The sequence below is a fragment of the Colias philodice genome, chromosome 16 (genome assembly GCF_061535455.1).
Source record: "Colias philodice isolate Cphi_HAF_F1 chromosome 16, ilColPhil1 Martin Lab GWU primary, whole genome shotgun sequence".
Lineage (NCBI taxonomy): Eukaryota > Metazoa > Arthropoda > Insecta > Lepidoptera > Pieridae > Colias > Colias philodice.
Window position 1 is genome coordinate 1,792,778 of NC_143101.1, and position 12,946 is coordinate 1,805,723.

The 12,946-nt window shown below is 32.3% G+C and overlaps 1 protein-coding gene across 1 annotated transcript; it reads right to left on the reverse strand.

The window, feature by feature from the left end:
- Positions 1-559: 559 nt before the first annotated feature.
- Positions 560-12,483, reverse strand: LOC149481443 (cuticle protein 3-like). The gene is made up of 4 exons (XM_089704924.1): positions 12,324-12,483; positions 10,997-11,192; positions 9,499-9,726; positions 560-720 (listed from the first exon to the last, which is right to left on the reverse strand). The coding sequence occupies exons 1-4, from the start codon at positions 12,330-12,332 to the stop codon at positions 620-622; spliced, it is 534 nt and encodes a 177-aa protein (XP_089561050.1). The 5' UTR covers positions 12,333-12,483; the 3' UTR covers positions 560-619.
- Between the last annotated feature and the right edge of the window lie 463 nt (positions 12,484-12,946).

The window sequence follows — 12,946 nt, forward strand, 5'->3', positions numbered from 1 at the left end:
ACTTAACCGATTATAATAAAATTCGCACACCATGTGCAGTTCGATCCAACTTGAGAGATAGGATAGTTTAAACATGTAGGTACCACGGGCGAAGCCGGGGCGGACCACTAGTCGTTTATTAAGTAAAAAAAGATACGTTCAATATTCCTCGAAAACTTTTAATATTGTCCGCTTGGCATTAGCAAGCTAAGTAATAAACACGGTATAGTGAATTATTTTTTTCTGCTAAGCAATTGTTTATCTTAAATACTAATTAGTTTTGTAGATGAAGTTTTTGAAGAGAAAAGAAATATAGAGCTTTGACACATGAAGTAAGTACCTCACAGAAGGAAAAATGAATTTGTATAACTCACGGCACGTAAGTTTAGCGCTTACCTTGAAGTGGAGGGGATCTTTTTGAACGAAATAAAGGCAAAGGCGAACTTGCCGTAAAACATTGAAGCCTGAAGGTCACCGCTAGACTTACGTGCCGCGACATCTAGATGAAATTTTTGTAGAGACAGCAAAATGTAGAGCATTCTTAAATGAAGTAGTGTTGAACAAAAATAAAACAAAAAAATACTGAAAATATACAAATTTATTCGTAACATAAGATATATGACTATATATGGCACAGTGGTTAGAATCTGTATGGTCGGTAGACGGGGGTGACGTATCTCTGAGGGGTGTAGGTTCGGGCCGCGAACACACCAGAGTCGTACTTGCCTTCGTGGTAGCTGCCTGTAATTAAAATAAATATACTGGGTTATAATATGATACTAAATTTAATTAATGTACCGTTAAAATAAAAAACAGATGAATAGAACTAATTGTATATTCATCATATTTGCACACCCAATCAATGGGTAGAATGTACCTATTAGCCACATAATATTGTAATTAAAAACATCTATAATTTGTAACTACATTCTTGCAAATAAATATAATTTGAATTTGAATTTGAATCAATCCGTTAAAATATCTCTATTTTTTAATGTATAGGTAATAATGAAATAAAATAAAAAATATATAACGAAGTGTTATAAATAAACCGCATGTAAAGATAAATAAAGGAATAACAATATGCATTTCCTCCCCATCCCCGTTTAACTTCAAACAATCAAAAATACATTTAACTTATTATATTTAAATTAAATTATTGTTTTTTATTTGTTATTAAGTACCGTACATGCTGAGAGTAAAATTATCATAATTATCTATTACTAGCGGTCCGCCCCGGCTTCGCCCGTGGTACATATTTACGTTTTCTCTACATAAAAACCATCCTCGTACTTCAAGGAATATAATAAAAAAAGAATTATCGAAATCGGTTCAGCCGTTCTCGAGTTATGCGCTTACCAACACATTTTGCGATTCATTTTTATATATAAGACTAGCGGTCCGCCCCGGCTTCGCCCGTGGTACATATTTACGTTTTCTCTACATAAAAACTAGGGATGTAACGATACCGATACCGATACCGATATATCGGCCGATATAATCGGCAAGCCGATATATCGGTATCGCCGATAATAAATCAACCGATACCGATATTTTTTTATTAAATTCTTTCTTTTCTTTTATGTTTTTGCATTGTATTCATTCATATTGTTTTATTTCTGTTTCTGTAATAGTGTTAAGGAAGAGCTGAACCTCCTGACACAAGCATTTTATTTGCTTACTAGGAGTGTTCCAATCACTTTGTTTATGTAAAGGAAAGAAATAAATAATTTTGAATTTTTTTTATTTTTAACGTGATAACGTTTTTAAAATCGTTTTAGTCGGGTGACATGTTCATAAACTTGTGTCACACCAACACCTCACGAGCGCGATCGCAGGTATAATGAGAGAGAGACGGACCGATCTCCCGTTTCATCTCGAGCGATGCCACTACATTATGTTATCACGTAAACATCTCAATCGTAAACCTACTTTACAAACAACCAATTTTTTTGATAACAAAAAATTCAAAAACCCGCGCCCAATGAACGATGCGGGAGGCCGCCCGCGCGTGCGCACTTTGTTTTCTGAAAAAACTCTACCAATTGTAAACTTTTATTAGGTACTGATTGTATGTGCTTAAAGTTTAACTGACTTTGTAAAATAATAATACTAAAATACATAAATGGTTTTGTTGTTTTTTGATTTGGCATTTTTATTTAAAAGAATACGATTAACAGTTGTCTCTGTTAAATGTTGGTAACTTTTTATGCATAATTCACTATTTATTTTTCTACCAAGCCATCGATATCGGTATCGGTATCGGTATCGCCGATACATTACTACAAATATCGGTATCGGTATCGTATCGGCAAAATCATGTATCGTTACATCCCTAATAAAAACCATCCTCGTACTTCAAGGAATATAATAAAAAAATAATTATCGAAATCGGTTCAGCTGTTCTCGAGTTATGCGCTTACCAACACATTTTGCGATTCATTTTTATATATACTAGCGATCCGCCCCGGCTTCGCACGGGTGCAATACTGATACTAAATACACTACAGAAAAACTGTGAACGTTGTACATATATAAAAACATAGCGGCCTGCTCCGGCTTCGCATGGCGCTGGTATAAAATAGATAGCCGGGCGGCCGGTACCGCCGCAAACGCTACATACGTCCCGCAATTTTTAAATCTGTAATATCTTCGAAAATATTCACTTAAATCATACGGTGTAAAGGGCCATATAGATCTATATTAAATGAACAATGTATTCAAGGTATTTAATGGGTTAAGGATTAATGCTGTATTGGTTAAAATCGCATCGAAAATTACCCATTATTTGTCGTAAAAAGTAAATGACAAAAAAAAGTTATTGTGGGTTATCCATAAGAGATAGACATATACCATCGCGGACTTTTCTGTAGACCTTTTCAATGTGTATAATACTTAGTACATTATTTTGATTAAACTCGTAGGGTTCAGCCTGCGTTTGCAATGTAAGCGGAAAAAATGTAATTTTTTACGACATCACATTAGAAACCTCAAAAATAACAGTACTTCTCCACTATTTAATGGATGTTATTATACATATAAACCTTCCTCTTGAATCACTCTATCTATTAAAAAAAACCGCATCAAAATCCGTTGCGTAGTTTCAAAGATTTAAGCGTACAAAGGGACATAGGGACATAGGGACATAGGGACAGGGAAAGCGACTTTGTTTTATACTATGTAGTGAAGATATAAATAATTTGGAAAATCCAAAAGTGCACGCCTCATAATTTTTTTTTTTAATAAATATTTATTAATTATTATTTTTGTTTATTTAATAACAATTAAACCACATCGAATCAGACCCTGAAAAATGAAAGGGTTCTATTCCTGAGCATACTCAAGCGTAAGAGATAAAAAAAGACTCGATTAGTAAAGTATTTCGGTCGCTATCGTGTTAACAAGAAAAAGGATCCGCACATACAGACACACGGACGTCCAAGACAGAACTTTTTTAAACTGTTTTTTAACTAGTTTAAATAACAAAAATGACATCAAAAATATCATGAACGTTAAAAATAGTGTTTTTTCTTAATATGTGTGTGTAGGTATGTATTATCTTACAAGTGCAATGTATGATACATAAAGACATTTTAAGTTTGAAAAATCAGATGTTTTGCGCGAAGTGACAGTAGTACCCACCTCAACGCTTCGCTTATGAGGCGTGCAAAATGAATCGCAAAATGTGTTGGTAAGCGCATAACTCGAGAACGGCTGAACCGATTTCGATAATTCTTTTTTTATTATATTCCTTGACGTACGAGGATGGTTTTTACGTAGAGAAAACGTAAACATGTACCACGGGCGAAGCCGGGGCGGACCGCTAGTTTTTATATATAAGAAGATTTGAGAGAACAGAAAAATGTATACACCCTATCTTGAGCAATTGGTTTTATACATTCTTCATTAATATTTTTTCTTCACCTAGTTACATTTAAATAATAAGCCAGAATACCAAAGCATAAAAAGGTGTGCTAAACTCATAAATAGTAACAAACTTGTAATAAAGTTATAGACTACAAGCCCGCATATGTAAAAAATATGGGTCAAATGAACCACTAGGGGTCATATCTAGAACGAAAGAAGAGCAAAAAATAATAAGATTCATCACTATGCCGTCACTTGTAAGCTGTCCAACTGAGTGCAGATGAGAATTGAAAAGTACAGGTAGACTCGGTAAATTTTGGTCATATATTTTTGTACGGCATTCTTAACCATCGATAGATCCATTAAAAATAATAAGAAACCGCTCAGTGCCGTACAAAAATGTTGGTCCACCAAGTCGGAATTTTAATTTCATTTTCGAGAGTTACCGGGGGTAAATTTGGTCATTTGACCATGTACGGCATCTGTGTCATACTATTGCTATACTGCTTTTAATCCATTATTCCGCAACGCCGTACAAAAATCATGGGGACAAGGGGAAAAAATCGAGAGTTGCAATCCCCTCTCTTTCCCCAATCCAGGGGGTCATTTGACTAAGTACGGCTTCGGTTCCAAAACATTATCTAGCACTCAAAAGTACTATTAAAAGCAATGCCGTCAAAAAATATTTGTTCTTTTAAATGTATACCAATAATCATCTTAATTTCATCGAATTCTTGATATAAAGAGCTGTAAGGTCATTTGACCCTGTACGGGAACTTTTTTTTTAACATGATATTGTAAAATTCAATTGTTGTATAGTATTGCCGTTCAAAAGAAACCGTTCTAAAAAAAGTTATAGAGAAATGCAAAACCAGAAATTTTGTTAAAGTTTAAACATCGTAGATTAATGAAATATAATAGTTTTCTACACTTTATTCGTTGTTTTAAATAGTATTAACATAGATAAATTAGGAAAAAACGATGCCGTACATTTTTGTGCAGACCACATCTTTTAGGCTGATGAAAGCGACGAAAGCTACAATTTTAAGGGTGCTTTATGGCCATTTGATACAGTACGGCATTAACATATTTTTACCCAACTACGGCAAGGCAAAAGGAGGGTTATGGTTTTGACAGGTCATGTATGTATGTTCATCTATTCCCTCGTAACTTCTAAACTACTTATCAGAATTCGACAAATAACATATCATTAGAAGCATCTGAATTGTTCACTGGATAACCAGCGACCAGCTAGCTAAAGGCTATATGGGGTTTCACAAAATCTAATGTGGCGCCCTCTAGCGGACAAAACATACAGAGTAAAAAAATAAAGTTAAGATAAATATGCCGTGTTTGGTATCATTTGAAAGCGCTTTAATTGTACATTTTGAATATGTATATAATACTAGCATTTGCTTGTGACTTTACCTGTATTCATGGGCTGATTGCATATAATTCACATCTTTTCGTTCATAGCTTTTTTATTAGTTCATCAATTTACATCCAGTCCATTCCACTTGACTCCGACTTTCCAAGGTGATAATTAACTACCTCGAGCTTCTTAATATTAATGTATATTTATATTTTATTATCAAAATATAAAGCAAACATTTCGTTATATGGATTTTTTCTTTTTCAGATTTTTCCCCTTTGAACCAACGAAAATGTACGGCACATGAAAAAATATTATCTATGCATAAAACACTTTAAAAATAAATTTATTTCGTGTTGTGTTAAATGACCCCCTGGAGTGGGGAAAGAGAGGGGATTACAACTCTCGATTTTTTCCCCTTGTCCCCATGATTTTTGTACGGCGTTGCGGAATAATGGATTAAAAGCAGTATAGCAATAGTATGACACAGATGCCGTACATGGTCAAATGACCAAATTTACCCCCGGTAACTCTCGGAAATGAAATTAAAATTCCGACTTGGTGGACCAACATTTTTGTACGGCACTGAGCGGTTTCTTATTATTTTTAATGGATCTATCGATGGTTAAGAATGCCGTACAAAAATATATGACCAAAATTTACCGAGTCTACCTGTACTTTTCAATTCTCATCTGCACTCAGTTGGACAGCTTACAAGTGACGGCATAGTGATGAATCTTATTATTTTTTGCTCTTCTTTCGTACTAGATATGTCCCGTGGTGGTTCATTTGACCCATATTTTTTTCATATGTGGGCTTGTAGTCTATTAGGTTTGTGATAACAAAAAGCTAACAACCAAGGCGGTCGGGTTCAAATAAAGTTACATATAATTACGACATAGTTCAAACTACTTTGATGAGATTTAAATATCAGGTGTATGCCATTAATTATGAGCATCTATCAATTTTACAACCTTCACTAATTCAGTGCCTCAGGCTATATAGGGCTGTCAAAATATTATAATTCTAAGGTTCATTAACGCATTTTGTTTTTCAATACCAATGCTGTTTGCACAGTAGTCATAAATTATTATTGTTTTAAGACGCCATTAATAAAATGATTCGGAAAATTAATTCAAGATAGTATTCTATAATAACTATGTGAGTTTTTTACTTATGTATTACTACCGATGTTTAATAAAACAGTTAATCAAAGTGTTAGTTCTAATATTCAATAAGTTTCTATAGGGCATTTAGGTAATGAGGTACTGAAAATGTTTGTTAATTTATCTTTAAAATAAAAACTTGTTTTATTAAAATTTATATAAAAATAAATAAAAATTTGTAGATGGCAACCCTAGCATCTATAACCATATTAGTAACGCTGCTGATATTATCTGGTATGTAATTTTAAATATTGTGTAAACGAATCTTCCAGAAATGGTGGTCTAAAAACCAAATTATCAATTTATTTTAACATCATATGCTTCTGAAATCTAAGGTTATGGTGATTAAAGTTAAAGTTAATCGTAGTTTAGTTACTGTTAAATTAAATAGACCTACAATAATTAATATATAATATTTTATAATTTACGTATTCTTTATGGGTATTTAGTTGGTAGTAAGGTATTATATTTGGTAGCTGGTGGCCTATGTACCTAACGTTTTGCAGACTTGCTAACTGCTAAACAAACTTAATTGAGTTTTGAATTTAAGAAAAGCTATTATTTAGCAGTAAGGTGTTAGAATAATAAAAAACTTGTGGGTTGTCAAAGGACTTGGATGGAACGAAGTTTTAAGTGAGAGAGCGAATAATGCGCACAATTATAGCAAAAAGTGTCGTGACAACTTTTCGTCTTAATATTTTCCGCCTAGCCCCCTTTAGAAACGCGCGATAAGGAACTTCGTTCCAAAAAAATATGGGTAGTTGGTAAAAAACTATCCCGGATTACAAATAGGTAAACGAAAATGCAGCGCATACAGAATTGTAAAGCAAATTCGATACAAGTCCGTATTTTTTGTTGTACGCAAACACCAAAACAACAATGAACTAGTTTTATGTCCCGATAAATCAACGCCCACGCGAAAGAATTAATTATTTACATAAAAACCTAATTGATAATACGCCCATTGTCAATGAGTATAGTTTATTTCTTTCAAAATATTTATATATATTCAGAAATCCTTGATAAATGTAATTAAAGCCCACAGATTATCTTTGAAAAAAGAGGATTGTATAATTTAAAATCAAAACCTATTCAAGTAGCAGCTAGACTTGCTGCTGATAAATTTTGAAAACTCCATTAAATTACGTCTAGTCGTTACTCTGTGATAGGTAATCAAATATATTTATGTAACATAATATAATATATTATGTATCGATATGATTCAAGAAGGAGATAATTATTTAACTAATTACCTACAAATATTACTGAAAATCTTAAACGAAGCCTATTTTTTGTCACATTATTATTATTAATTTCACTTTACAAATTCTTAAATTCCTTAGCACTTTCTATATTATATTTTAAAATGTTTAGTTTTATTATATTGTATTGTATGATTCATTTCTTCGTACAAATGCATCTAGTTTTAATTTAAGAACATTCAGAAGTCTCTCTACTCGATTACACCTTGTTGACATTAAAACCATAAAGAGCCTATTACAATCTTTATTTCAACATAGCCATTTCGAAATTATATTAAATCCTTGAGTTAGTGCCTAATGAATACAAAAATTTATTTATTTGACACATCATCAAACATACAGTCAAAATTTTGGTAACATCCTTGTTTTTTAACATTTTTGTCATAAATTATTATATGCATAATTATTAACTGACTGTCCATGGAAGTGATATATGTATTATGATTATTTACGGGTATTCATAGAGAAATAATTTATATATCAAAATTAAATAGTATCATCGTTTTTTGTAGGCACAGGACCGAATTTTCTATGTAGTGCTAGAACACATCATCACCATATTATAGTATAAAACAAATTCACTTTCTGTGTCCCTGTGTCCCTATGTATGCTTAAATCTTAAAAACTAAGCAACGGATTTTGATGCGGTTTTTTGAAAAGATGGTGATTTAAGAGGAAGGTTTTAGTAATAATTTTTTAAGTTTTAAACAAAGCGGGCGAAACCACGGTCGAGAAGCTAGTTTAAAATAAAAAAATAAAACTTGGCAAATGTAATAAAGAAAACCACAAATTTTTATTAATATTACTAAAAATGTAAGTAGGTAAGTTCAATCAAACATAAATATCTCGAGTCGATTTCTTTCATTGTCACCAATGGGGGAACGTTTATATTGAAAAAAAAATCATACAAATACGGTGGGATGAGAATTAACTCGGTTTTAACAAGTCACATAAGCTATTTTCTATCTGTCTCGCTTTTAAAAAATAATCTGCGCATATACGCTTTGCGTGCGTAGGCATGAAAAGTCGGGGCGTATTACGTAATTTAATATTGAGACTAGTCATTTCAGGGCATGTTATTCTATATCCGAATATGTGTTGAAATTGTTTCGAATTTATATAAAGCTTTAGATCCTTATTAAAAGTTAGAGCTATAAATTTCAACGCAACTTTACTCAAGTCGTCGTAAAAGCTAACTCGTAAAAGCTCTTCTTAAAAGTTTATTATAAAGCTTACAAACATAATAAATGCGAAATTAATTATGATATGATTTTATGTCTGGTATGATTAAGATTGAGATAGATTCGTTTATGATATCACTATATGGTTAGGACTTAGGAGGCTAGATAGTGATATAAGTAATAGGTATGCACCTTTTTATCTCGATGAAACATATTATCATTCAAATGTATTTTCTTTAATAATGCTTGATATGTCGATCGCGTAGTTGGTATTCATAGAAAACGTGGAATAAATTACAAGTTTATATAATATTAGTATTACAAGTATAAATTAATATTTTTGTAACATATTTATAATTTTGAAATTTTGAAACAAACTTTTATATTTTTTAAATATGTTGTGGAATTCTCTGGTTTCTTATCTTCTGGTGAATATTGTCATTTTTAAATGATTTGGTACGTCATATTATAACGTATCATATATTTTGTGTGTATTATAACAATGTGTCTATTTTTTTTATACAACGCCGGACACGAATCTAAGATCCCACGGATCAAGTCTTATTTCTATACCTAGTGCCTACAAATCTTTCTTATTTTTTTTAATGATACTCCTAGATACTATTCCACGTTTATTAAATACTATTAATACTATTATTTATCTCTCTTACCATCATCAAAGATACCATTCGCCTCATCTCTCGCGTTCTCCTGTAGAGCCTTAGCGATCGCCTCGGGCACGGGGGGAGCTGTCGGTATATGCGCACCCTGGGCCTGGAAACCGTTCTCATCAGCAGTGTATCTGATGCTGTAGACCTGGCCATCATCACCGGTGTAGGAGTAGCCGCCTTGCGCTTTGATACCGTTGTTTTCAACGCCTGTTTCTTCCGCTTGGATACCTGGAATGTGGTTGTGTTGGGTTAAGTTGTGGTAGAGTGTATAATATGTAAATTTAGTGGAAGGTTAATTACTAATATAATAAATACGAAAGTAACTCTGTCTGTCTGTCTGTTACTCAATCACGCCTAAACTACTGAACCAATTTGCTTGAAATTTGGTATGGAGATATTTTAATACCCGAGAAAGGACATAGGCTACTTTTAATTACGAAATATGTACCACGGGCGAAGCCGGGGCGGACCGCTAGTACAATTATATAGGGAAAAGGTAAGAAATACTTTGATAGAGTTGTCTATGTTAATGTATTGGATGTGTAAAAATATGGAAATTTTTTATACTCGATGATTATAAAAAATTTTACTCGATTTTTTTATTATACTCGATGATTTAATCATCGTTTCAAAATACTTCGGGAATAGGTATTGGAAATAGTACTAATAATAAAGTAAAAAAACATAGTTTTTTAGTTCATTCTTATCGTAATATACTTTTTGAATTATAATGAGCATTAAACAAACAGTTTCTATATTATACAATTTTGCAATAATTATGATTGTTATAAAACAATTTGGACGGTTTCAATAATAATTAATCATGAATAGAAACTTCGGAACATTTGAATTATTAATTTTATGACATAATATAATATTTATAACCGGAAATTATCTATAGATTAGACTAACCACAGAATAATAATTAGATAATCCATACTAATATTATAAATGCGAAAGTAACTCTGTCTGTCTGTCTGTCTGTTACTCAATCACGCCTAAACTACTGAACCAATTTGCATGAAATTTGGTATAGAGATATTTTGATACCCGAGAAAGGACATAGGCTACTTTTTATTGCGAAATATGTACCACGGGCGAAGCCGGGGCGGACCGCTAGTAAAGCTATAAATTTAAAAGTTAATCAATATGTTGATTAGTAAACATTTAATAATATATAATATTGACGTTTTTCTTTGTGAAAAGAAGACTTTTAAATAATTATAGATATTTAACTAACTGTTTAACAGGGTTTAAAGAAAACTAAACTTAGCCTGTGTAATCCAATAGAGATTTAGCTTTCCAATGGTTAAAAAAAATCCAGTTTCTGAATTAATGTTGATTTATCAAATTCCCTCAGAACATTGAAATACATAGACAAGTGTTTTCGATATTTTCCTACTTCTTAGCAGAATACATAAACGAAAGGGCTCTATATAATTTACTTACTCTTAACTCATTATTGGCTATTGTTAAATTGATTATAAGAAAATCTCACCGTTCTCAGTATCATAAGCGAAGTGGTATCCATTTTCATTGGCATCAGAAACGGATCTCAAGATGGCGGCATTCCTCTCCAACGAAGCCCTGGGCCTCTCCACATAGTACTGTCTGTATTGGGGCTGGTTGTAGTTCTGAGTGAAGGGGGGGAGGGCCCCAGCAGCACACAGGCTGATGATGGATGCGATGATGAGCTGAAATTTATTATAGTAATAAATTAGGAGGATACAATAATATACTAATATTATAAAGCTGAAGAATTTGTTTCTTTGTTTGTTTGAACGCGCTAATCTCAGGAACTACTGGTCCGATTTGAAAAATTATTTCAATGTTAGATAGCCCATTTATCGAGGCAGGATATATCATCACGCTAAGACCAACAGGAGCGAAGCAATGCGTGTGAAACCGCGGAGCACAGCTAGTTATTTTATATCGAAAAAACTCAACCACCTTTAAATTGTCAGAACTAAATCGAATTTGACCACATGAGAGACATCAACTTCGGATTTTGATGTTTGTGTTCTACCAATATGTACCACTGTAAACCATAGCTTATAATAACATGCAATTAAGTACTGACTACTCGATATTTTGACGTCATCCAGTAGATTAATAGCTTTGTAAAGATAAGGATATTATAGTTATAGGTATTTCATCCATAATCTATATTATAAAATATCTAAAATGACATAATAATAACCAGCTTAATAATCCACTAAAAGCTTTCATTTTTTTTTTTAATTTTAATAAATAAACAAAATCTCTGTATTAAATTCACTTTCATGTGATAATAATTGTGAGTTAGTTTCACACCTTAATTATTAAGATGTCACTTTTTCCTAAGACTTTTTCAATGAGATCCGCGAAACTATTCAATCGGTAATTTATTTTTAACAGCCTGTATGATATAAGGATGTTATCATATAAATAAAATTTTAGCATAAATATTATAAAATAATATCATTGTAATAAAATGTGTAGTAATTAGTAATAATAAAGGCATATTTTAAGCGGTTAAACTCCTGAATTTGCGCATATGTAGAGAAAAGCGTTAAAATAATTGCATCTTAATGTATTTGAACGAAAGTGATATGATTTTTAAAATAATATAAACAACTATGAATAATAAATATTGAAATAAGGAAGTGAATTCTAATTTAGGATAATTGAGTAATCGAAATGATTCTCAGAGACTTATAATAAAAGCTATATAATAAATAATAATCGATTTTTACGGATGCCTTTGCAAGCCATGAACCTTTCGTTCGAATAAAAGGTTTTGCGAACTTCGTGATAAAAATATTTAAATAATAGGTCAAACGTACCAACTGCATGTTGACTGTTCTGGTAATTCTTCACGAATGATGATTCGAACATCTTGTCTAGTTTATATAGTAGGTGTTTCTGATAGCTTCAGTGTCAAGGTCGAAATGTAGGATCTCCAGATTATTACCACCCAACACCCAGGTGGCACACTCCCACGGAAACCTTTCACCCAAATGTAGCTCGTAACACAATGAGTTAAGACACCATTTCCCATGCTACGCTTTTCGTTCGAACGCATAGATGGTGTAGGATGTAACAATTGTTGAATACGCAGGCTGTTTTAGAATGATTTAATTCGTCCACCGAATTTTCGCCTTTTTTAACTAGAGCTTAAGGTCAATTTTGCTATATTTAATTAATGTGAATTAGCGTGATTAGTTTAGTTTTTAACGAGCAGGTTAATGTGATAGAGCAATGGTTATGGATAGAGTGTACGCTTCGATGGTCTGAATGAAATTTTGGATGCAATAAGCTATTTTATTGGCAATTAATGTAACATTTGGTCAAGTTTATGTATCGTATTTTTCACAACAACTCTGTCGTATTCTATATGGATGTGGCATGAGGCATTTTTTGTAGTTGCGAATTTAGTGACAATTATTCATGCACGTTTCGAAGTCTC

Excerpts from the sequence above, each read along its gene's own strand:
- LOC149481443 (XM_089704924.1), bottom strand. Across the intron at positions 9,727-10,996 it reads CGCTTATGATACTGAGAACG|GTATCCAAGCGGAAGAAACA; the intron begins GTGAGATTTTCT and ends ACCACATTCCAG. Across the intron at positions 721-9,498 it reads GAATGGTATCTTTGATGATG|GCAGCTACCACGAAGGCAAG; the intron begins GTAAGAGAGATA and ends TTTTAATTACAG.